The sequence below is a fragment of the Myotis daubentonii genome, chromosome Y (assembly GCF_963259705.1).
Source record: "Myotis daubentonii chromosome Y, mMyoDau2.1, whole genome shotgun sequence".
In the NCBI taxonomy this organism is placed as follows: domain Eukaryota; kingdom Metazoa; phylum Chordata; class Mammalia; order Chiroptera; family Vespertilionidae; genus Myotis; species Myotis daubentonii.
Genome location: NC_081862.1, coordinates 7,366,503 through 7,392,512, shown reverse-complemented (window position 1 = coordinate 7,392,512; position 26,010 = coordinate 7,366,503). Strand labels below are relative to the sequence as shown.

The 26,010-nt window shown below is 46.7% G+C and overlaps 2 protein-coding genes and 1 non-coding gene across 3 annotated transcripts; 1 reads left to right on the top strand and 2 right to left on the bottom strand.

Moving 5' to 3' along the window:
• Positions 1 to 4,984: 4,984 nt before the first annotated feature.
• On the bottom strand, positions 4,985 to 5,091 carry LOC132225662 (U6 spliceosomal RNA). Its single transcript, XR_009450972.1, has one exon. It is a non-coding gene; the product is annotated as a U6 spliceosomal RNA (small nuclear RNA).
• Positions 5,092 to 8,793: 3,702 nt separating this feature from the next.
• Positions 8,794 to 19,119, top strand: LOC132225646 (testis-specific Y-encoded protein 1-like). The gene is made up of 8 exons (XM_059680707.1): positions 8,794 to 8,812; positions 10,787 to 11,154; positions 12,283 to 12,360; positions 12,521 to 12,632; positions 12,738 to 12,883; positions 12,998 to 13,120; positions 17,268 to 17,345; positions 19,105 to 19,119. Exons 1-8 carry the CDS (start codon positions 8,794 to 8,796, stop codon positions 19,117 to 19,119), a joined length of 939 nt encoding a protein of 312 aa, XP_059536690.1.
• A 618-nt stretch (positions 19,120 to 19,737) lies between these two features.
• LOC132225645 (cyclin-Q-like) lies at positions 19,738 to 20,508 on the bottom strand. The gene has a single exon (XM_059680706.1). The coding sequence runs from the start codon at positions 20,506 to 20,508 to the stop codon at positions 19,738 to 19,740; it is 771 nt and encodes a 256-aa protein (XP_059536689.1).
• Positions 20,509 to 26,010: the final 5,502 nt, after the last annotated feature.

Below are 26,010 nucleotides of genomic sequence, written 5' to 3'. Positions count from 1 at the left end.
GAACTCCTGATTTCTGTTATTAGTGGGTGTCCCCAGCATCAGGTTGCTGATGGGCTAACTGACATTCCAGGGATGCATAAAGAGGGTCCCAGACTTGGAGCACATTCTGAGGACCCCCTTCCTTCAGAAAAGGTCACAAGGGCAGATGACCTGGGATCCCATTAGAAATTTTGTGACTGGAGAAGGAGGTTGCACAGGACGGCCCTACTCATGGGCTCAGAGGCTACTGTGTCCTGTACATAAGTGAGGGCCATGATGAGAGCAGGTGGCAGGTGACCAGGATGTGGTGAAAACATCCCCCAAATTCATGTGTGGGTGCTGGGAGTAGGCGGGTCTGTCCAATACTGGGCAGGAAGTTCTCCTGCCCCCAGTGCCACAGCACATGCCCTGGGAAAGCATGCTCTACATGGGGGTTGTTGATAGAGGAGTGTTTTTTGCTCCTGAAGAAGGCATGTTTGGCTCAGACTTTGTTTCTAGGTCATTCTAAGTGGTCCCTCCTGCCTCCTTGTATCTCCTGGACACTGGGATTTCATAGAGGCGGCCTGAGCTTGGGCTCCTACAATTTTCCAGTTTCTGCCTGGTGCATGTAATGTCTGTGTTAAAGAGAAAATCACAGCCCCCAGGTGACACCCTCAGGCTAAAAGCCCATGATACCAAGTCTAGACTCAACTGCTGACCTCATTACAGTTTGAACCTCTACCAGAAACCTAAACAGCCAGTCTGGAATTTTCTGGTCAACACCCCTGTGATAATCTGTCATGTGGTCCCTCTGCCTAGAATATGAGAGTTGTTTGGGCATCACATCACAATGCAGGGGGTACAGAAGAGCCTACAGAAAAGCTGGGCCTCTCTGTCTCTCTATTAGTGAGTCAGCGGACACAAGGTGCTTCCACAGGGACTAGAACAAGTGGTTTCTAGTGAGCACCACCGAGGTACAACTTGTCTGGGGCCGTCACGGGTAACTAGTCCAGGCCCTGAACTCAAACACTCCTCCCCACTGGCCTGTGGCCGCTCCATGGTAGGGCTTCCCTGTGCACAAGTCAGGCCCCCAGTACTGAAAGGGATATCAGCCTGCCAGGGAGCTAGAGCCCTGGCCTCACAAGTCCATGCCTGTCATTCCCCTGGATCAAGCCCCTTCTTCAATTCAAGTTCCTGCAGCCTATAAACACATTTACATTCTTTTCAGCAAAATGCTAAGCTGGCATAAACCTCTGCTTTGTTCTGTGTCCTGTCCTAAGAATAGGACATCCTTTGGTAGAGGATGGTCTAGTGTTAGAAGAATTTCCCATCATGATCCTCCTTCCCATCAATCAAGGAGGTGGTAAAGCAACTCTCAGCCAGTGACAGGCCCTGGGTCTGAAGAGTGGACAAACCTGAGCCAGTTCCCGGAGAGCATTTAATTGGACACAGGTGAAGGTCACACTGGGGAGATGGGAGTATGGAGGACCACCCTGAGGGGCAATACAACCAAGTGAAAGGGAGATGTCCTAGTGTGCTGTTGGATCCCACAGTCAATGGACAGTTAGCTGGCCAGCAAGGAACAGGCTCCCTGCCCACCTGCCACTGCATTCTGGCCCTAGGCTGTCTCAGTTTGCTCACTGAGTGGCCTGCCAGAGGAGCACCTAGTGAGAAGGCCACACATCCAGGCCCAGGGGTAGGGCTCCATTTGCCTGTATGTCTCCCTAATTGTGAGGAAGTCAGTCCTGCTTTTTCTCCTTCTACTGCCTCTCATTCAGTGCCAGCCACTCATGTGCTTGCTGCTCTCTGCTGGGTGTCAACAACTTCCTAGCTTGTCACATACAGCACCTGTCCCTTCATTCACTTATTATTGCTATTCCTTTCTTTTTCTTCTACCTTCCACTCTTCTAGCTTGGGCCCATCAGCATAGGAGCTCATTTTCCCGTTTCTTAAGTACATTTCTTATTGATTTCAGAGAGGAAGGGAGAGGGAGAGAGGATAAAACATCAATAATGAGACAAAATTATTGGTTGGCTTTCTCCTGCACATCCACCTGAGGATCCAGGTGTAAACTCCAGCCCCTGCTCCAACTGAGAATTGAACTATGTCCGCTTGGTTCATAGGCCTACTGAGCCACACTGGCCAGGCACAGTCTGCTTCTTCTAGTGGGAAGAGAAAATGCTGAAGTCTATGTAACAGTCGGTGAGCTCCTTACTCCCCCAAAAAGAGGATAAGAGAACAAGGCTCAGAAAATGTATATCTCTTACAGCAAACGCTCTCTTTCACTTCCTCTCTATTATTCTCTCTCCCTGTCCCTCTCCCTGTCCCGCTGTCTGACATGCACCTTGTCTTTCCATCTCCACCTTCACAGGAAACAATGTCCATAATGGGAATCAGAACCTCTGAAATTTGAGGAAAAGTATACAAATGGGCAGGTTCTGAGGGAGGAAGTGCATAGGCAAAACATCCTGTGGTCTGGGTGTTAATTCCTCCACACATAGAGCTCGTGCCCATTACCTTGTGTGGAGATTCACCTGTGGGGCCAACTTATGTAAAGCTCTTGTCAGCATGTCCTCCTCTGGAATTGCCCACTGTTAATAGCATTGATGGTATTTATTAACCACCAGATGCAAGATAAGGAAGAAAATAAAAGTCAGTGCACCCTGGTCAGTGTGTCTGGGCATTGTCCTGTGCACCAGAAAGTTCACCGATTTGATTTATGGCCAGGGCACATGTCCAGGTTGCAGGTTCAGTCCCCAGGCATCCAACATTCTCTCTAACAGGAATGCATGCTCCTGTGTCTATCTCTCTCCATTCACCTCTCTCTAAAGAGTTGATTTTAAAAAAAACCCGCCATATTAAAACATAATAGAAAACTCATTGCTGCATGTTGCCTCTAAAACCAAGTATCCTGCACTTGATGCTTTATTTGTTCTGGAGACCACAACTGAGAAATCTAGCAAAATTCTTTATTGGAATCTGGACTTTTCCATCAAAATATTCAGAAAAGCATAGTATTAAGGCAATGAGTCTTAGAAAGCTTTGATAGAGACCACAGCTGTGAATATGGGCACAAAAGGGGCCTGGATAGGAGGTGACTGCTGGTGCACAGGCATCTTGTACATGAAGGCCCTATGGGCAGGGTCTCTAGGCCATCAGAAAGCATGCGGGGAGAGTAAGGCACACATAGTAGGTTCCTTAATATTAGAATGTACCCCAGAGTCCAGCAATCTGCACAGCAGTCAGGCAGGCTGCATACAGGGAAGCTGGAGCACACAAATGTCAAAGGGAAGACTCTGAATACAGAAGAGCCAAAGCCTGGCCTGCTTGTCTCAGTGGATGAGTTTCGACCTGTGAACCAGGAGGTCAGGGTTCAATTCCCAGGCCGGGACATGCCCATGCTTTGGGCTCTTAGCCCAGTAGATGTCTTGTAGGAGGCAGCCAATCAATGATTCTCTCTCACCATTGATGGTTCTAACTCTTTCTCCCTCTCCCTTCCTCTGTGAAGTCAATAATATATATATATGTAAGTATGTACATAGCTTAGGGTTTTGATACCCTGAATATCCATTTAGAAATACAAGAAGGAGCCTTTTGTCATGGTCAGGATTTTTATGCTGTTCCTTCTTCCCCTTTAATCTTCCTTTCTAGTTCACTTCCCCATGGGATTGTATATAAAGTGGTCTATTTCATGCTGGGACATTTTGTATTGTTTGTCTTGTTGTATTTCTCTGTACTAGAATACATTATCAATACAAACCTACATTGGAGAAATTAGGCTGAGTAAATTTGGTGTCCAAATGGCTTTATTAAGTATTTCACCAATCCAGGAGCATACCAGCTGGCAATGAAAAAGGGGCTCACTGAGCCATACCATCCATGGTTTGTTCCACCCCACAATGTACAATCTGACAGGCTAGATTTCAAAATCCTTAAAAAGTTGAGGTCCCAGCTTCCAAAATTTTCAAGTAATTTCACATACACTATTTCAATAAAAACAATGTTAAAAAACCACACAGTATTGGGGTAATTTTTAAAATTGAAGTTGGAAGGCTTGTTGACAACTATACACTCAACAGTCCAAGAGGTGAGTTTTTAAAAACCTTTCCCATTCATGATGTTTGTTTATATTCACTAATAAAAATAGTGAGGATTCAAGATAACTCATAGTTTGAATGATCATACCCTTTGTGGTACATTAAATGTCAAATAGTTGCAGAGAAAGTGCATGAATAATTCTCCAATAAAATACATATCACAATCTAGGGGCGCTTTTGTTCACTCCATCCAGAAGCATAGTCAGGAAAGCTAACTGCTTCCATTTAAGTGGTAATCTCTGTTTCAATCTTAGTATAACCACTTCAGAAAGTGCTGATGTTATTTAAATAAGCAAAAGGATGCCTACATTTAGACTTCTTCAAACTTTTATATCATTCCGTATTCAATTTTTCCCTATTTATACTATTCCTTACAAGGTTGAGGACATACAAAATGTCACAGGAAGGAGGTCAAGAATTGTTTTGCAACCTTGGTGGAGGTTCCCCAATCCTTTTTTTCCATTTAGGTTTTCTAAGGAGAATATGTAAAATTGTTTACCCTCCCTAACTGGAAACAGGGCAGCATGCCATGAAGAAGTAACACACTGCTTCATTTATTTTTTTATCATTATTGTTCAGATTATTACAGTTGTTCCTCTTTTTCCCCCATAGCTCCCTTCCACCCAGTTCCCACACCATCTTCTGCAATTACCCCCACACTGTCCTCATTCATAGGTGTATGATTTTTGTCCAGTCTCCTCCCATGCCCCCCACACCCCCCACATCCCTTTCCCCTGCAAGAATTGTCAGTCCACCCCCTCTCCATGCCCAATTCTATTATATTCACCAGTTTACTCTGATCAGATTTTTTATTCACTTGATTTTTAGATTCACTTCTTGATAGATATGTATCTGTTGTTCATAATTTTTATCTTTTCCTTTCCTTCTTCTTCCTCTTCTTAAAGAATACCTTTCAGCATTTCATATAAAAAAATATGGAACGCTTCATGAATTTGCAAGTCATCCTTGCGCAGGGGCCATGCTAATCTTCTCTGTATCATTCCAATTTTAGTACATGTGCTGTTGAAGCAAGCACAGTTCTCTTTATTTTTAAAAACTATATGAATTATTTGGAAAAATTAAGATCTCAGTATGTTTTTAAAAGAATGAATGAATGCACTCTTTCATGAGCCAATAGTCTTCTTATTTTATTTGTTTATAATAGTCTTTATTAGCCATGAGTGAGTGAGATCATGTGGTGTTTTTCCTTCATTGACTGGCTTATTTCACTTAGCATAATGGTCTCCACTTCCATCCATGCCATTGCAAATGGTAAGAGTTCCTTCTTTTTTACAGCAGCATAGTATTCCATCATGTAGATGTACCACAGTTTACTAATCCATTCATCTACAGATGGGCACTTAGGCTGTTTCCAGATATTAGCTATGGTGAATTGTGCTGCTTTGAACATAGGGCTGCATATGTCCTTTGTGATTGGTGTTTCTGGTTTCCTGGGATATATTCTTAGAAGTGGGATCACAGGGTCAAATGGGAGTTCCATTTTTAGTTTTTTGAGGAAACTCTACAACTTAAAGAGTTAGAGAGAGAGAGCGACAAGAAAAGCCCAAACTGAACAGCAGGAAAGAAAATGAAGATCATAGCAGAAATAAATGACATAGAGACCAAAAAGCTACAAAAGATCAATAAGACCATGAACTGGTTCTTTGAAAGGATAAACCAGATTGATGAACCTCTAGGTCGGTGCACCAAGAAGCAAAGAGAGAGGACCGAAATTAAAAAAATCAGAAATGAAAGAGGAAACATAGCAAAAGACCCCACAGATATAAAAAGGATTGTAAATAAATACTATGAACAATTCTACTCCAAACAGCTGATCAACCATGAAAAAATGGACATATTTCTAGAAAAATACAACCTTCCTAAACTCAATGAGGAAGAAAAAAACATCTGACTATGCCAATAACTACTAAGGAAATTGAAGTAGTCAAAAAACAACAACAACAACAACAACAATAACAACCTTGCAGCAAACAGAAGCCTGGGCCAGATGGCTTCACAGGGGATATTTACCAAGTGTTTAAAAAATAAAATAAAACTAAGACCTTCTTCCTCAGACTATTCTATAAAATTCAAAGGAATGAGTATTTCCAAATACTTTCTATGAAGCCAGCATTACTCTAATTCTCAAAACCAGATAAAGACAATACAAAAAAAGAAAAATGCAGGCCAATATATCTCTGATGAACATAGGTGTTAAAATCCTCAACAAAACTCTAGCAAATTGGATACAACTTTACTTTGGAATGAGCATACACCATGACAAAGTGGATATGTTCTGGGGAAGTAGGATGATACAACATCCAGAAATCAATAAACATGATGCATCCCATAAACAAATTGAGAGATATTCATAGGAATTGATGCAGAAAAAGCATTTGATAGAATCCAACACCCAATCCTATATAATAAGACAAAAACATGCAAATTAACCATCCCTCTGCTATGCTCAAGCCACACCTACATGCCACGCCCACAAGCCAGTCAGGAGTGAGTTTGATGGTGGCCATGGAGCTGGAGTAAGCAGGAGGCTTGGGTTGCTCCCGGCGATGGAGGAAGCCAAGCTTCCCGTCTGCTCTGGCAAGCGCTTGGCTCCACTCAAGGCTAGAAAGTTTCAATTATAGAAGATAAATAAATTCTGAAACCTGCTTCCAGCCAGCCTCTGCTCAAGGAGGGGCTTGGAGCCTCGGTTGCCAGGGGCAATGCAGGTTTCCAGCCAGACCTGGGCTCTGCTCAAGGCTACAAACTTTCAATTATAGAAGATAGATAAATCCTAGAAAAAGAGAAAAGGAGAGGCTGGGAGCGTAGGTTGTCCAGGGACCTGGCAGGCCTAAAAATGGCCATCAGCCCCTCACCCAGACTGGCCAGTAACCCCAGTGGGACTCTCCCACCCTGAAGGGGCTGTGAGCAGCCTGAAAAGGGCCCTGAGCCCCTCACCCTGGTTGGCCACACACCCATGTGGTGAGGGTCCCTACTGTGGGGCTTGGCCAGCCTGCAAACAGCCATCAGCACCTCGCCCACGGTGACCAGGCACCTCAGTAGGGACCCCCCCAACCGTGAAGAGGATGTGGCCAGCCTGAAAACAGCCCTCAGCCCCTCACCCAGGTGGGCCAGACACCCCCATGGGTTGAGGATCCTCACTGGAGGGCTTCGACAGACTGCAAAATGCCATCAGCCCCTTACCCAGGCTGGCCAGGCACCCCAGCGGGACCCCCACCCTGATCCGGACACACTTCAGGGGAAAACTGCTGGCCCCCACCTGTGCACCAGGCCTCTGTCCTCCTATATAATAAAAGGTTAATATGAAAATTGACCCTAACAGCAAAACGACTGGGAATTACCAGTCAATATGATGCACACTAACCACCAGGGGACAGACACTTAATGCAGGAGCTGCCCCCTGGTGGTCAGTACCCTCCCACAGGCGGAGCTCTGCTCAGCCACAAGCCAGGCTGACGACTGCCAGCACAGCTTAGGCCTGCACCCTCTGGCAAGTGGATATCCCCCAAGGGCTCCGGGCTGTTAGAGGGAGATATGACTGCCAGCTTAGGCCTGATCCCTCAGGCATTAGGCCTTAGCCAGCAGGTGGACATCCTCCAAGGGTCCCAGACTGCAATAAGGCACAGGCCACAGGCCGGGCTGAATGACTCCCCCCACCCTGCCTGCCCCACCAAGTGCACAAATTTTTCTGCACTGGGCCTCTACTTTTGATAAAAACTCTCAGCAACTGGGAATAGAGGGATCATACCCTCTATATGACAAACCTACAGACAACATCATACTCAATGGGCAAAAAACATTAAGAAGTGGAAGAAGACGGGGATGCCCACTCTCACAACTTCTGTTCGACAGAGTACTGGTAGTGCTAGACAATGCAATCAGACAAGAAGAAGTCAAACAAGGCATGCCCACTGGAAAAGAAGAAGTAAAACTGTCATTATTCGCAAATGGCATGGTAATGTCCATAGCAATACTTAAAGAATCCATCAAAAAACTAGGATATTTAATAAATGAATTGGGCAATGCAGCAGGATACAAAATTAACACCCAGAATTCTATGGCTTTTTGATACACCAATAATGAACTTACAGAAAGAAAAACTAAAAAACAAAAAACATCTCATTTACATTTGCAACAAAAAGTTAGCATACCTAGGAATAAACGTAACTAAGGAGGTAAAAGACCTGTTCTTGGAAAACTACAGGAAATTTAAAAGGGATAGATGAAGACAAAAGCAAATAGAAGAACACACCACATTCATGGATTGGTAGAATCAACATCATTAAACGTTCATACTACCCAGAGCAATCTACAGTTTTAATGTATTCCCCATTAAAATACCAATGGCATATCTCACAGACCTAGAACAAAGTCTCCAAAAATTCCTATGAAATTAAAAAAGACCCCAAATAGTCACAGCAATCTTGACAAAGAAGAACAAAGTTGGTTGGATCACAATACCAGATATCAAGCTATGTTACAAAGCCATCATTCTCAAAACTGCCTATTACTGGCACTAAAACAGATATATAGACCAATGGAACAGAACAGAGAACCCAGAAGTCAATCCAAGCAGTTATGCTCAATTAATATTTGACAAAGGAGGCAAAATCATACAATGGAGTCATACTGTATCTTCAATAGGACAAAAAGCACAGATACATGCAAAAAAAAATGAATCTAGACCACCAACTTACACCATACACAAAAATAACGGAAAATGGATAAAGGATTTAAAGGTAAGTGGGTAACCATGAAAATCTTAGAAGAATCCATAGGCAGCAAAATAGCAGGCATCTGTCTCAGCAGTACCTTTAATGATACAGCTCCTAGGGCAATGGAAACTGAGGAGAAAAGAAACAAATGGGACGACATCAAATTAAAACGCTTCTGCAGAGAAGAAGCAGCCAAAAAATACAACAACAAACAAGGAAGCTCATTGCCTGGGAGAAGATATTTGCCAATGTTATATCCGGTAAGGACCTATTCTCCAAAATTAATTCTGAACTCATTCATTTAAACAAAAGGAAGATTAATATTCCAATCAAAAAATGGGCATAAGACTTAGACACTTTTTCAAAGTGGACATCCAGAAAGCCAAGAGACATATGAAAACATGCTCCAAATCACTAATCATTCAAGAGATTCCAATCAAAAGGACAATGAGATACCATCTCATACTGGTCAGAATGGCTATCATCAACAATTCAACAAACAACAAGTGCTGCCAAGGATGGGGTGTAAAAGGAATCCTCTTGCATTACTGGTGGGAATGCAAACTGGTGTAGCAACTATGCAGAATACTATGGAGTTTCCTCAAAAAATTGAAAAAATGGAGCTCCCATTTGAACAGCAATCGCACTACTAGGAACATATCTCAAGAAATGACAAACAACAATCAGAAAGGGCATATGCACCCACATATTCAGAAGAAAATCCAGTGAGAATGAAAGAAATGAGATGCAGATAGAAAACCAATGACCTGCAGACCCAGAGAATGAGCCCTTTTCTTGGCTTTGTTCTCCTAAGCCTTGGATCTGCAAGAATGGAGGCTACAGCCGACTATAGCAATAGGCCTTCCTCTTGGCTCCAGCTTGTTCCTCAGAGACCTTCCAGGTTGGGGTGCCCTCTCTTACCCAGATCCTATGAACCTGTTTATTATTATATTTTTATTTCTCATCCCAGGATATGTTTACTGCTGAGAGAGAGAGGGGGAGGAGAGGGGGGGGCGGGGGAGGAGAAGAGGAGAGAGAGGGGGAGAGACTGATGGCAAAAGAGGGGTAGAGAGAGAGAGGGCGAGAGGGGGAGAAAGAGAGAGAGAGAGAGAGAGAGAGAGAGAGAGAGAGAGAGAGAGAGAGAGAGAGAGAGAGAGAGAGAGAGGAGAGAGATCCCTTTCTTCCCTTAATCACCCTGACCAGGAATCCAACACAAAACTGAGGTGAATTCCCTGACCTGCCAGACTAGCAACCTCTGGTGTTTGGGACCAGGCCCCAGCTCATGGAGACACCAGCCAGGACTGTGACTGTCCATTCTGGCAGGGGCAAATGTGTACCAGTCTTTAAGTGACACAGAAAGCCAATTCGCCATGTGCAAACTCTGGCGCTTGCATCATTGCGAAGAGCAGGTGGTGACAGCCAGAAAAAGGCCAGAGGATTATATATACTTCAGAAGCGGGGGCAAGGAGGAGTTTGCATGGAGTTTGGTGTCCAGCAGTGGTGCTGGCGAAGGGAGGGGCAGAGCAGAATGGGGTCAAGTGCAGTCTTGCTCACTGATTGAAGTTCATGTGCAAAGAGCATCTTGTGCATGGCCAGCACACCCAGCATAGCTGGTGCATCCTCCTTTCCATGAGGTGGCCCCAAACCCCCTGTGTAGGAGACACACCCTGTGAAACCAAGACTGTGCCTGAAGGATCCAGATAAGGGACCTGGGGACATGCAGTGAGCTCCAAGCACTGCCACCTGCTTGTTGGCAGCTGCCCAGTTCAGGACCAGTGCCATCTGGAGGTGGGGGATTGAGGGGAGGGTGCGGGTCCTGCTGGGTCAGTAGACTGTGGATCTTGCCAGCACTTTGTGTCAGAAGTGTACACGCAGGGCCCTTCGGGTGAACACAGGAGCTTTTGTGTACCAGTGCAGGGCGGAGCATGGGAGGGACCACGCAGGCCAGGGCAGGAGGGGTGGCAAGGTAACCTCCACGTTAAGCATGACGCTGTGCAGAAACCGAGGCCCTAGGAGACGAGGGCCCAGGTGCTGCTGGGGCGGAGCAGCTACTGGACGTGGACCTTCTCTCCCAGGTGGTGGAAGCTGAGGCTGGGGACAAAATGAGTGCGGCAGAGGAGGTGGAGTCCCAGGTAGAAGCAGAGGCGAAGCCTGAGGAGCAGCGAGCAGAGCCAGGGCCCAGTGGGACAACCACCCGGCCCACACTGGATGTGCTGGCGGCCCTTCAGGTCCAGCTGAGCACTGAGAGCGCCAGAGCCAGCAGGGCCTACCTTCAGTTGAAGCGCAAGACCTCTCGGCGTAGAAAGCCCATTCTTGAGTGCAGAAGGGCCATCATCCAGTGCATCCCCAAATTCTGGGCCCAAGCTGTATCCTTTCCTGAGCCCTTCCAGCTTCACTGCTGACAAAGACCACAGGGAGTAAGTGGAGGAGGAGCCAGGAGAAGGTGAAGGGAGGAGGACAGAGGAAAGGGCCTCCCCTCCCCAGTGGCACAGCACTGGGTGAAGCGAGGGCTCGCTTCTACGTGTCAGGTCAGGAAGTATGGGCACAACGTACCACACTACAATCAGATAGTGGAAGGACACCCTTTCTGGGCAGTGGAAAGATCCTTGGAGGTAGTGTTTTGTGTTTCTTCCTTTTTTGACCAAAAAGCTCAGTGTAAACACTCAGCTCGTTTTAACCAGGTTTAAGGCGAATCCTTCCAGTGTCCTCTTTCCACACATCACATGCCCATAGGAATTCCAGGCAGGCTTCCTCCCTCCTTCCACAGACACACACACACACACAGACAAAGGAGCAGAGGTATACACACACGCGCGCGCGCACACACACACACACACACACACACCCTTTTATTGCAACTCGTGTCCAAAAATGGCTTATTTCCAACCTGGAATGCAGCCTTTGTGACCCACACGGACCTCTAGAAGATGTGTGCTGCCACAGTTTCTGGATACCATACATTTCATGTAGGCGATCCCAAGGGACAAGGCCAAAGTACATGCAGACACCCTAAGCCAGTGGTTCTCAACCTTCCTAATGCCACAACCCTTTAATACAGTTCCTCATGTTGTGGTGACCCCCAACCATAAAATTATTTTCATTGCTACTTCATCACTGTAATGTTGCTACTGTTATGAATCGTAATGTAAATATCTGATAGAAAGGATGTATTTTCATTGTTCGCGACCCACAGGTTGAGAACCGATGCCCTAAGCACTGCTTCATCTGCATAGGCACACAGAGGACAGGGAGGGCTCAGAATATGTCTGGAAATGAACCCTCCGATTGTTAGGGCAGGTTCATGCTCAGGTGAACATGAACCCACAGGTACCATTGTTGTGAGCATGTGTGAAGAAAGGTAGGCGGTGAGGAGGTTGGAACAGGGGCAATGTCTGCCATCCACGGCCAACTCTTGTATGCCCCCAGGATAGCTCCGTGGCTTTTAGCTGCCCATTTCGTTTCATTGCCTCTGAGAGCTCCTTGACCAAAAGCAGATCCGGAACCACCCACACATATCAGCCATCATCACTGACGAAGATGAAGACCTGCTGAACTACTTGATCAGTTTGGAGGTCAGACTGGGAGGCAGAGTGGAGCCTGGGATGAGGGCTTTGGCACCCAGTGGGACGTGTCCGAGCAGAAAGAAAGGGAGGGGAGGTGGGTGATTCCTGCAAGCAGGCTCACTCCAGAAGCTGGCAGACAAGACACTTTACTAGTTACATCTCTTGGCAGGTGAAGGAAGTGAGCCTTCCCAAATACCGCTGCAAGTTGATGTTTTACTTCCAGAGCAACCCCTACTTCCTGAACTACCTGATCATTAAGAAATATGATGTCAGCCTTGCAGGTGAGTGACAGTTCCCAGGATGGGCCTTTGGAAGAGCAGGAAAATGGTGGGTGGGTGTGGACATTGGACCGATGGGAATCCAGCCTTCCAACTTCCTTCCTGCAGGGTACAGGGCCTCTAGTTCCACTCCAATCCTCTGGTTCTGGGATTATGAACGTGGAGCCCCCAACCGCCGGCAAGATACAAGCAGTGTCAGCTTCTTCAACTGGTTGTCTGAACATACCCTGCCCGGGTCAGGCAAGATTGCTGAGGTGATTGATACTGCTCTGGCCACTGTCAGAAAATGTGATGGTGGAAGCCCCACGTGCGTGAAAAGCAGGCTAGCAGACTGGTCTGGTCCCCCTCTGCCCTGTGTTCCTTCCCAGATCATCAGCGAGGACCTGTGGCCCAATCCTTTGCAGTACTACCCCGCAGACACAGGACCCAGAGGAGGGAGCTGCAGAGAGGACCTGTTGGAGAGGAGGAGCCCTCCTGCTGGGCATGAAAAGGTGAGTAGTTGCCCCTGTGAATCTCCTTAGAAAAGTAAATGTGGAAAACCAGGCCTGGGTAAATTGGAGGTACCCTAGTGCTCCAGGAATGAGTGTGAGAGCAGCAAAGGGAAACTGGGAGTCCTGGTGCCCACAGAATGTAAGCAGATGGGGGTGCTGTAAGCACCATAGCTTTCAGGATGACTGGCCTAGGGCCCTGGGCAACAAACATGGTTCTTCATCATGTTTCTGCAATCCTGTTGTCGGTGCTTTCGCCACCCACTTAGGCCTCTTGCCACTCCAGCGGAGTTCTACCTTCCCATTCCTTACCCCTTTTCAGTGCCTCTAATTCACCTTTCTTTCAGTTTTTATACCCACCGCTCAGTTCCCCTGAGCTGAGCCCACAATGTTGGCAATGGCAGAAGGATCTGGATGAGACTATTGAAGTCCTGGGGTAGGAAAGTTAAACAGGCCAGGAAATGGCACGGTGTACTGACTGTGGACATGTGCTTCAGAGGGGCCCAACACACCTTCAGGCACATGCCAGTGTCTGTGAATGTGGGTGTGTGTGTATAGAAGGGGACACTCCAGATTCAGAGGAGATGGAGCAGAACATCAAATATGGCCCCGAAGGACAGAAACGATGTGGTATGTGGGCACACACCAAGGTTGGCTGAGAGATTCTGTCCATTCCCTTTACACAGGAGGAAAAGAGGAGAAAAGGATCGCCTGCGGAAGAGTCAGACAACATATGCCACCTAACATGAGTGTCACTGAAAGAACCATAAAGAAGCTTGCAAGGTGTTGCTGACTCTGCGTTGTTGGTAGCAGGGAAATGTAATAGTATTGGGCAAAGACCTCACAAGGGGCTGTGGGAGCAGCATCTCCAGCATTGGAAAGAGGCAGGGCTACAGAAGAGGAGACACCAGGCCTCGGAAGGCCTTCTGATGTTGTTCCCTTCTTTCAGGGTGTTGTCTGGGAGGAGGAAGGAAGAATGGCTGACTTCTGATGACAAGTATTATAATTTGGCCAGGGCACAGGGACCTTGTACACTACAGGAGTGCAGGGGGCAGACTTTAGATCCTGACCCTTAGGCTCTCAACTCCCTTGGCTTGGGTGGTCACTCACATAGACATGCCATGGTCAGACAGAAAACAGCTGGCCTTTTCAAGATGGAGGCACTGCTCAACAGAAAGCCATGGGGCCTGTCCTGTGAACGTGAAAGTTTACAGGTAGAGCCACCCTCCCTGTGTGGGGCAGGCTTGCAAGGAAGTGAGCAGCGGTGTGGGGCAGAGGAGAGGAGTTACATGCCAGGGAGGGTGCTAAGGCCTGGGGTGTATGGAGGCAGGTGGAGACTGCAGCACCCTGCATGCGTTGTACTTGGGAAAGGGAAAAGGTCAAAACTATGTCAGTAGACCAAAGCCTTCCTTGTACACAGGCAACCGCATAAGTCAATCAGAACATTCTAGAGGGGGGAAACCTCAACACAACAAAGTTTATTTTCCTGTCAAGCAAGAATGAAATGGGAAACCCATTCCCAAAGGAGGCAATCACATGAACAAAACTTGCCTTTTGTTAAAGTGGGGGACTGGCGTGCCGTTCTCCATTCCAGTTTTCACACTCAGCTTTTGGGGAGGATTTTGGTGTGTGAAAGTGGGTGGGCTTCCTCAGGAACCTGGGGTGTAGGGGCCAGGTTCATACACCAGGGCTGTGAATGAGGGGCGGAGTTGCACAGGGTGACACCCACTGCCCTGCCCTTGATTAGGGGAGACTTTTCAGGAGCCCATCCAGAGAGTGGAGGCTGGGCCTGGCCAGTTGCCTTCTGTATCACATGCTCACATGACCAGCGCCTGTGCATGAGCCCAGTGTGCGCCAACTCAGCACACCAGGGCCTGGATGCATGCACTAGTGAGCGAGCACCTTGCCTGGACTCAGCAGGCTCTGCACCACCTGCTCCTTCACAGCACCAGTCTCAGAGCCAGGGGGCATCCAGAGTCAGGCTGTGTTGAGAGACTGAGGAGCTCCTGGGGGCAGTACGCTTCCTCTCAATTCCACTAGGGGGCCTTCAGCTGCAGGGGGCCTGAGGATTCACAGGGCACCCCAGGGCCTTTGCACCAGGAAGGACAGGGCAAGCAGGATGGCCAAGGAGGCTTTTAGCTTCACCTCGGTGCAGGAAAGTGGTGATACCCAGGACACAAGGGCACAGGAGGTTTGGAGGAAAGCTAAAGGGCTGGAGAGGGAGGATTTCATGCAGGTGGGTGAGGCTGTGATCCTGGAGCTGTGGTTGGATGCAGGCAAGAAGTTTGGCTAGATCTTGAGTGGGGGGGGGGGTGGGGGGGGCGGCGGGCAAGGGAGGACTGGGTGGCTGCAGAGCAGTGTGTGCCAGGAGAGGAAAGTGAGGTGCAGCAGGGAACCCAGAGTGAGGAGCAAGGGGAAGACAAGGAGGGCCTGGGGGAGGAGTTCCAGGCACAGGCTCAGTTTGTCCTGTGGACAGAGGGCCTTCTGCAGGTGGTGCCATGGCAGGCCATGTGGGCAGGGAAGGAGGTTTTTCCACATCTGCAGGTGGGGAGGCAGGAGGAGGTGGTGAGTGAAGAGCTGATGCTGGAGGCACAGGCTCCAGGTGACCCGCAAGGGAGTGTCCACAAGGAGGAGGGTTGGATGGAGGAGCAATTAATTGCAGGGGAGCAGTTTGTCCTGCAGGGGGAGGGGAAGTGCACCCTGGAGGCAGTGGAACAGGTGGGAGAGGTGGAGCCTCAGTCCAAGGCCAAAGCAAAGCCAGAAGAAGAGGAGCCGGTGCAGCAGGAGCAGGCCCAGTCAGGGCCCGGGGCCAAGTTCACCTGGTCCCCTCTGGAGATGATCCAGGCTCTCCAATTGGAGTTGGAGCCGGTGAACTAGCAAGCCAGGAGGGCCTTTTGTCAGCTCAGGTGCAGGACTCAGCAGAGGCTCAAGCACTATTTCGAACGGAGAAGCCTCAATATCCGGCGCATCCCTGGGTTCTGGCTCACAGCTGTATCCTTGAGGGTAGAGGAGCAGGATCACAAGGAGCATGGGACAGTGCAGGAGAATGGTGTGAGCGGGACTGGTTCCCATAGAAAATAACATTGCGGACAAGCTAGGGGCAGTGCACCCCAGTTTGGACCAGGATCCTGGAGTCACCCTCTGTCTTATACAGGCACCATAGTAGTGGTACCAGGGTGTCCAGTGGCAGAGCTCCAATGCAGAGGAATGCATACACCAGGGGCTGATGCCCACAGACAGGGCTGTGTTGCACGGGCTCTTCTGGGACTAACGCTGCCCTACAGGCCATCTGTATGTCCAGTTCCTCATTCAGAAGCATGAATGTGTGATTTGTAGCCTGTCAAGCCCTCAGCACAAAACAATCTGGTGGGCATCATGGTCTGTCAGGAAACAGAGTGGTGCTGTGCCCCTTTCTGCCATTTATGGAGAAGGAGTGGCCTTAAGGGAAGGAGAGGCCAGGCCAGGCTGCTCGTTCTAGCTAGTCCATGCCCAGCTCCCAGGGTGCAGGTTGCTTGACCCAAAGCAGTTTGTCAACCACCCAGAGTTTTAGGCAATGATCAGGGTCCAAGAAGAAAACATCCTTGGCGACATGATCAATTTGAAGGTCAGTCCACCTGCTCCAGGGAGTGATGGAGGGCAGGTGGGGAAGTGGCCTGTCTCTGAAAACAGCTGTGATTTACACCCTGGCTCCACTTTCCTTCTGCAGGTGAGGTAAGTCAGGCATCCCTGTGGGTGCTGCACCATTAGGTATACTTCCGCAGCAACCCCTACTTCCATGACCATGTGATTGTGAAGGAGTATCTCATCACCCTTAATAGTCACAGGAGGCTCTCTGCATGGGCTGCAGCTGGTGGTGGGCAGGGATGGAAGGCGATGTGCCCATATTCACATACCCCTCTCCTGCAGGATACAGGGTGTCCCATGCCACTCCCATTCAGTGGTACCAGCATTGTGAATGAGAAGCCTACAGCCACAGGCTCCTGGACAGCAGCCCCAGCTTCTTCTACTGGTTCTCTGACCACAGCGTGGCAGGTTCTGGCAGGATTGCTGAGGTGGGATGTCACTGGCCATGCCAGCATATAGCTTCCTGTGTCCGCCTGCTGCTTGGGTTTCTATTCAGGTCCTTGTGCTCTCCTGTTTGCCCTACCAGATCATCAGCAAGGACCTGTGGCTCAATCCCCTGAAGAACTATGAGAGGAGGATGGCCCCCAGTGAGCGGACAGGAAGGGTGAGGAGGGGCTGCCTGGGCTCTCCCTTGGTGTGCTGTCAGATTCCTGGGCCATTACTTTTCTCTCACAGGGACACCTGGATGCTGGGAGGGATACAGCTTGTGACACCAGGGCCTCAGAGTGTGTGCCTGAGACAGGAACTACCAGCACAACAAGGGCAGTGCAATTCCAGCTCAGGCAGGGTGGCTTAGGCAGGAGGAGGAATGTGCATGTCCACTGTCACTCGGAGTCAAAGCAGATTCCTTGAGCCACTCCTCTGAACTCTCCCTCTAGGCTGCTCACAGCACCTTCAGGCCTTGACACCTGCCCCTCAACAGGGGCTGGCATGACATGTTCTTCCTATACTCCTTTCCACAGGTGTCTGCGAATCTTCCTCATGCTGAGGCCTAGGCTGCTGTGCTGCCACACCGCATTGCTCTATGGCTCCTCACCACCATCTCCTATTTCCCCAAGGTCTCCTCTTCCTCCTGGGGCCAGTGGGAGAGGCCTGCTCCTTATCAGTATCTTAGGGTGCAAAGTGTGGGCCACAGAGCTGGAGGAATCCTTGTTTTGTAGCCTTGTCAGAGGTTCTTCAATCCTCGTATCCATTTAGGTTTTCCAAGGAGAATACCTCATTTGTTTACCCTCTCTAACTGGAAAACAGGGCAGCATGCCATGACGAAATAACACACTGCTTCATTTTGTATGCAGTTCACTTCAAAGACTTTATGCACTTATGGTCATAGACACCCTGGGAAATTTAGTGCCATGAATATAACTCACCATCCAAACACATTGCTTTTATGTGTTTGTAGTAAAATCAGACAAGAAATCCCATGCTGCAGAACACTTTCTTCTGAAAATATTTCGTAATGTTAGTGTTTAAGGTTTTACAAATAGTAATATATATGTCTTTCTTTTTTTCTACTGACCTCCCCCCGGCCTCCTCTATTCCTAGTCACTTGTTCTCGTCACACACTCCCAGTGTCTTGCCTCTGTTGGTCTGTTCGTTGTTCTTATATTCTGAATATTTTAACAATACAATATGTAAAATTTAAACATTTAAGTATATTGTAATTTAAATCAGCACTTATGAAACAACCGTGTATAATTCAAACCTTGCCTCCAATCCTGAAACTTCATAATGGTACCTACAATTCTTGATGCTTCCCCCAAACCTACCATTTGCTTTTTGTCATTGTTAAATAACAGAAGCCAAATTCTTTACTATAAAATGTTGTCTGTACCTTATCATTTTTAATTTCAGTGTCTAATTCTTCTGTCACTGGGGCTTCCCCCCTCACTCCCCGAGTGCCCGCTCAGGTGAGCTACTGTAGTGCATGATTCACTCTCTCTTGCGTACATGGTACATGGTGTATCCTGTGATCGCCGCCAGCACCACACTCAGGACCTCTTACTGGGGTGTCCCATCGGCTGTTGCAGGAATTGCCATGCCCCCATCATACCTATCTCCTGTGTGGCTGTAATAATCATCACAGGGACTGGACTACCATAAGTCAGAGGGGGCCTTCGTGCTGGTGGTGCCCATTTTTTTTATTGGGATGTTGATCTTCCTTTTGTTTAATTGGATGAGTTCAGTATGAATTTTGGAGAATAGGTCCTTATTGGATATAACTTTGGCAAATATCTTCTCCCAGGCAGTGGACTTCCTTGTTTTGTTGTTGTTCTTGTATTTGTTGGCTGCTGCTTCTCTGCAGAAGTGTTTTAATTTGACGTAGTCCCAGTTGTTTCTTTTCTCCTCAGTTTCCATTGCCCTAGGAGCTGTATCAGTAAAGGTATTGCTGAGACATATGCCTGATATTTTGTCTTCTTCTAAGATTTTCATGGTTACCCACTTACGTTTAAGTCCTTTATTCATTCCCAGTTATACTTGTGTATGGAGTAAGTTGGTGGTCTAGATTAATTTTTTTGCATTTATCTGTGCTATTTGTCCAACACCTATAATTATTATGTTTATATTTTGGCTTTGGAATATCTTTAATGAAACAAAATAAATTTTCCTCTATGTTAATTGAGTCATACTTTCTCTGAATCTGGCCTTTAAAAAAATCCCCTGGGGCACAGTCCCATCAGTTCTTTGATTTTCCTTCCACTGATCCCAAACCTCTGCTGTAGTCTGTGTCCTTTCAAAGGATGAAAGCAGACCCGGAGGCCTCAGAGCCTCCCACAGCATGCTCCTGCCCGCGGGAGGTGCAGCGCCCATCACCATCTGGAACTTGGCTACCAGGGACAGTCAAAGCCTGAGAATCAAAGTGGCAGCATGTCATCGCCTTCACTGGCCTGTCTGCAGAAGCACAAAACCAGTCCTCCCAGCCAGTGCTCTGGGGACCGGCCTTCAGGGCGATGTGGGGGCGCTGTCCCCTGGCAGCCAAGCATCCCAGGCCTCTCTTTTTACAGGCTTGGGCCAGGGCCTTCAGGGATCTCTGTGTCCATGGTATAAATCCGAGTGAGATCAGACACAATGTTATCAATGATTGGCTTGGTAAGGTCGCCACTAAACACCTGCCACCATGGCTTCTCGGCCTTGGCCTTGGCGGGCACCTGGACCCCATAGACATGCAGGGCCAGGTGGAGCACCGCCACCGCTATGCGCTGAGCCTGGATCTGGACGCACAACCCCCTGTGGTAGCTATCCCACAGCAGGTCCCAGGCAGTGACGGAGATGGGGGTCTGTTGCCAGCTGTAAGGATTCAGCCAGTTCTTGAGTGAAATCAGGTAGTGGAGCAGGTACCTGTGCGGGTACTGAGAGGAGACTTGGAAGCGCAGTACCCGCAGCACAAGGAGCTCGCACTGCACAATGCTGTCCCGGATCACCCAGAATCGAGAGTCCATCTCCAAGGGTTCGCTGCCCGGGTGGAAGTACCTGTTGGACACGATGATGTCACGGGATTGCAGGGGCTGTTCTTCCACTTTGCCAGCCAAGTAAAGGGCAGACATGGCCACCAAGTAGGGGTCATAGGCGTCCACGTTGATCTCGCAGAAGAACGTATGGTAAATGGCACAGGCGGTGGCGAGGGGAATGGACTGCATCCCTAGCTTGACACCTGCCTCTATGATGAACCTTATCACACGGAAGTGCACCCTAGCCTGGGGTGAGGGCCACCACTTGGCGCCCAGTGCCATGTCCTCCTCTTTGCAGTTGTCCAGGCTAAGGTCCTCCATGGGACCCTGCCCGGAGGTCCCAGACCCTGCGGAAAGGGAAAGAGTCTCCAGCCTGGTGCCTGTGCCAGCGGAGTCCTAGCCCAGGGCGCAGCCGCCCTGCCTCGCCCAGCTCCCCACCTGCCCCAACCTGCCCAGGCCGAACTGCCATCCAGGTTCCAACACCAATTATTGAAGAGACTGTATGAATGCATTCTATGCTTTTGCCTCCTTTGTCAAATATTAATTGAGCATAATGGTTAGGGTCAACTTCTATGTTCTCTGTTCTGTCCCATTGGTCTTAATGTCTGTTCTAGTGCCAGTAACAGGCAGTTCTGAAAATGGTGGCTTTGTAATAGAGCTTGATATCTGGTATTGTGATCCCTCCAACTTTGTTCTTCTTTGTCCAGATTGCTGTAACTATTTGGTGTCTTTTTTTAAATCCATAGGAATTTTTGGAAACTTTCTGCTAGGTCTGTGAGATACGCCATTGATATTTTAATGGGAATACATTAAAACTGTACATTGCTTTGGGTACTATGAACATTTTAATGATGTTGATTGTACCAAATCATGAATATGGTATGTTCTTCTATTTGCTTTAATCTTCCTCTATCACTTTTTTCAATTTCCTGGAGTTTTCCAAGAACAGGTCTTTTACCTCCTTAGTTAAGTTTATTCCTAGGTTTCTTAATTTTTGGTTGCACTGGTAAATGGCATTTTTTTTTTTTTTTAGTTTCTCTTTCTGTGAGTTCATTATCCATGTATCAAAAAGCCATAGAATTCTGGGTGTTAATTTTGTACCCTGCTAAATTGCCAAATTCATTTATTAAATCTCCTAGTTTTTTTGATGGAGTCTTTAGGTATTTCTATGGACAGTACCATGCCATCTGCGAATAATGACAGTTTTACTTCTTCTTTTCCACTTAGCATGCCTTGTTTGACTTTTTCTTGTCTGATTTCATTGCCTAGCACTACCAGTACTCTGTTGAACAGAAGTGGTGAGAGTGGGCATCCCTGTCTTGTTCCTCTTCTTAGAATAATTGTTTTTGGCCAGTGAGTATGATATTGTCTGCAGGTTTGTCACCTAAGGCTTTTATTATGTTGAGGTATGATCCCTCTATGCCCAGTTTGCTTAGAGTTTTTATCAAAATTGGGTGTTGGATTTTGTCAAATGCTTTTCCTGCACCAATTGATATGAATCTCTCTCAATTTGCATCACATTTATTGATTTCTGGATGTTGACTCATCCTACTTCCCTAGAATATATCTGCTTTGTCATGGTGTATGCTCATTCCAATGTAATGTTGCATCGGATTTGTTAGAGTTCTGTTGAGGATCGTACAATCTATGTTCATCAGAGATATATTGGCCTGCATTTTTCTTTCTTCGTATTTTCTCTATCTGGTTTTGGGATTGGAGGAATGCTGGCTTCATAGAAAGCATTTGGAAATAGTACTTCCTTTGAATTTTATGGAATAGTCTGAGGAAGAAGGTTTTAGTTTTTCTTTGAACACTTGGTAAAACTCCGTGTGAAGCCATCTAGCCCAGGCTTTGTTTGCTGCAAGTTATTTTTGTGACTGCTTGAATTTCCTGAGTAGTTATTGTCCTAGTCCTATGTTTTATTCTTCCTAATTGAGTTTAGGAAGAGTGTATTTTTCTAGGAATATGTCCATTTTTTCAGGGTTAATCAGTTTGTTGGAGTAGAGTTGTCCATAGTATTGATTTACAATCCTTTTTATATCTGTGGGGTCTTTTGCTATTTTGCCTCTTTCATTTCTGATTTTGTTTACTTGGGTCCTGTTGGTGGGCCTAGCTATAGGTTAATCAATCTGGGTTATCCTTTCAAAGAAATAGCTCATGTCTTTATTAATCTTTTGTGCGGTTTTTGGTCCTGATGTAATTTATTTCTGCTGTGATCTTCATTATTTCCTTCCTGCTGCTTAGTTTGGGCTTTGCTTGTTGCTCTCTCTAACGTTTTAAGTTGTGGGGGTTAGATAATTTGATAACTATTTTTCTTGTTCTTTTAGTTAGGCCTGTAATACTATGAAGTTCCCTCTAAGGAATACTTTCAGTGTGCCCCATAGATTTTGGATTTTTATTTTTAATTGTCTTTTATTTCCAGGATGATTTTAATTTCTTCTTTAATCTATGTGGTAATCCAGTCATCTATCTTTGTACTTAAAAGCCCTGTGACCGGAACGGCAGAATGACCAGAATGGCTGGTGGCTATGAGTTTCATTGCGGCAGCCTACCAGCCTTATCTGGGCCACAATCGGCCATATCCCTGACCAGCCTGGCCTCCCATCTGCCCCCAACCCCCCAATCGGGGTGGGACTGAGAAGCAAACCACCCACAGCCTTTCCTCCTGGTCAGCCACACCCCCTATGTGCGCTAACACCCAGATTGGAGGCATGGCCTTCTGGTTTACTGCCAATGGCCACTAACCGCTGCCAGCCTGGCCCCATGTGCCCCCATCTGGGGAGGCGGACCAGACTGCTTCCGTACAGGAATTCATACGCTGGACCTCCATTTATTTAATAAAAGACTATTTAGCCTCCAAGTATTGCAATTTTGTTATATCTTATTGTAGTTTATTAGTAATATTAGAGGCCCAGTGAACGAATTTTGTACACTTGGCGGAGTCCCTCACCCTCTGGGAGTCTGGGAGACCTCAGGGGATGTCCAAATGATGGCTTAGGCTTAATCCCAGTTGCCAAATATTCTTAGTGCCTCTGTGGAGGTGGGAGAGATTCCTGCCACTGCTGCTCCACTTGCCAGTCATCAGCACTGCATCCAGCTGAGTGGTGCTGCCCTTGCGGGAGCTTACTGACCACCAAGGGCAGCTCTTGCATTGAGAGTCGTCCTCCTGGGTGTCAGAACACATCATAGCAATTGGTCTTATCTCTTTTTTATGACCATTACTTTGAGATTTCTTTTTTTCTTTTCTAAATTGTTTTATTGCTTAAAGTATTACAAAGGGTATTACATATGTCTCCTTTTTCTTCCCCTCCCTGACAATCCCCTGGCTTCCCCTAGCCCCCAGTGTCTTATGTCCATTGGTTATGCTTATATGCATGCATACAAGTCTTTCGGGTGATCTCTTACCCTCCCCGCCTGCCCCCCAACCCTCCACGTCCATCCCGCTGTAGTTTGACAGTCTGTTCGAAGCTGCTCTGCCTCTGTATCTATTTTTGTTCATAAGTTTATACTGGTCTTTATTATCCATAAATGAGTGAGATCATGTGGTATTTTTCCTTCATTGACTGGCTTATTTCACTTAGCATAATGCTCTCCAGTTCCTTCCATGCTTCTGCAAATGGCAAGAATGCCTTCCTTTTTACAACAGCATAGTATTCCATCGTGTAGATATACCACGGTTTTCTAATCCATTCATCTACTGATTGGCACTTAGGCTGTTTCCAGATCTTAGCTATGGTGAATTGTGCTGCTATGAACATAGGGGTGCTTATATACTTTCTGAGCTCAGAGGTTTGGCAAACTTTCCTGCCCAGATCCCTGGTTTTTACCTTAAAGAGGAACTCTGCCCTTCCCGGCTGCAAACTGTCTCACCACCTGTGTGTACTTTGCCAATTCGGGGTGGGTGTGATTAGTTTCAGCTGCTCACTCAATTTGCTCCAGGACAAGCCCTGGGACACGTCTGCCTATTCTGTCGCCATCTTGGCATCTTGAGATTTAATTTTTCAAATATAATTATTGATCCCCTAGTTTTTTCCCCTCCTTTGCCTGAAAAGTATTTTCTCTCCTTCCACGTTCAGTCCATGTGAGCCCCTTATTCTGAGGTGGGTCTCTCATAGACAGCATACATATCGGTCTTGTTTTATTATAATTTTAGCCATTATATATCTTTTGAATGTGGTGTTTAGTCCATTTAGGTTTAAGGTTATTTTGATAGGTACTGATTTGTTGCCACTTTTTTCTTCATGCCTGTGTTTCTTCTGTCTCTTCTATTCCTTCTTTTTACAACAGTCCCTTTAGCATTTCTTGCATTGATGATTTAATAGTGAAACACTCCCTTTGATTCTTTTTTTCTGTGAAGACATGGAATTCCCCTATAGTTTTGCATGATTTCCTTGCTGGATAAGTATTCTTGGATGTGGTCCCTTGTTTTGCATCACTTTGTATATTTCCTTTCATTCCCTTCCTGCCTGATGTGTTTCTGTTAAAAATCATTTGATAATCTAACAGGAGAGCCTTTGTAGGTGACTCTCTGTCTCTCTCTTGCAGCCATTAAGGTTCTGTTTGTGCTATTATTGTTTGCCATTATAATTGCAATGTGTCTTGATATAGGTCTGATTGGGTTCATCTTGTTTGGGACTGTCTGTGCTTGTGTGACTTTTTCTTCCCAAGATCAGGAAGTTTTTGTCATTATTTCTTCTAATAGGTTTTCTAATCTTTGTTCCTCATCTTGTTCTTCTGACACCCTTATTATACACATGTTACTTTGTCTCATGTTTTCCCCCATCTCCCTTAGGATATACACCTGCTTTCTATTTTTTCTCTCCAATAGCTGTTCAGATTGTGTTGTTCAGGGTGTGTTACTCTGGCCTGTCTCCTAAATCACTGATTCAATCCTTTGCTACTTCTAGTCTACAATTGAAACCTTCCATCATATTTCTATTGTAGCTATTACCATTTTTTTTTCATTTTTCCTTGATTCTTACATAAGTTGTGGATTTCCCATGCATCTGGTGTATGAACTGTATGACCTTATTCTGAATTCCTTTTTGAACATATTGTAGGCCTACATTTAATTGAGTTCCTCTTATGGCAATTCCTCCTTTTCTCTCCTTTGTGGGTTGTTTGTTTGTATCCCAATTTTAGCTATCATTGCAGAACCCAGGTACCAGGGTGCGAGGGGCCAATGGCCATAGAGTGGATCGGCAATTCAATTCAATTGTGCACTCCAAGACTCACAGTAGGCAGTGGCAGTGGTGGGGGGCTGGAGTCCCGGTGTCCATGGGCCTGCTTCTGCTGTGAAAAGGTCTTTGGCCAGAGTGGCTCTATGACAGCAGTGGGCAAACTACGGCCCTCGGGCCGGATCCAGCCCGTTTGAAATGAATAAAACTAAAAACAAACAAAAAAACAAAACAAAACAAAAAACAAAAAACCCGTACCCTTTTATGTAATGATGTTTACTTTGAATTTATATTAGTTCACACAAACACTCCATCAATGCTTTTGTTCCGGCCCTCCGGTCCAGTTTAAGAACCCATTGTGGCCCTCGAGTCAAAAAGTTTGTCCACACCTGCTCTAGGATCTCAGGTGATTTCTGAGGCCCATCTGGGTGGAGGTGAGGCTGGGTTCCTAGTCATAGCAGCTCTCCCCTTCAAGATGGCTTGTTTTCTTAGAACCATATTTAACATCAAACAGAGTAGTAACTTAAAAATACTAAAGATTGTGCAAGGAGCCAATTAAAAATAGAATGGAGAAACAAATCAGAACTATGTAAATACAGAGTCGCATACATACTGGACATTGTTTTCTGTCATTTTAACTGAAGAA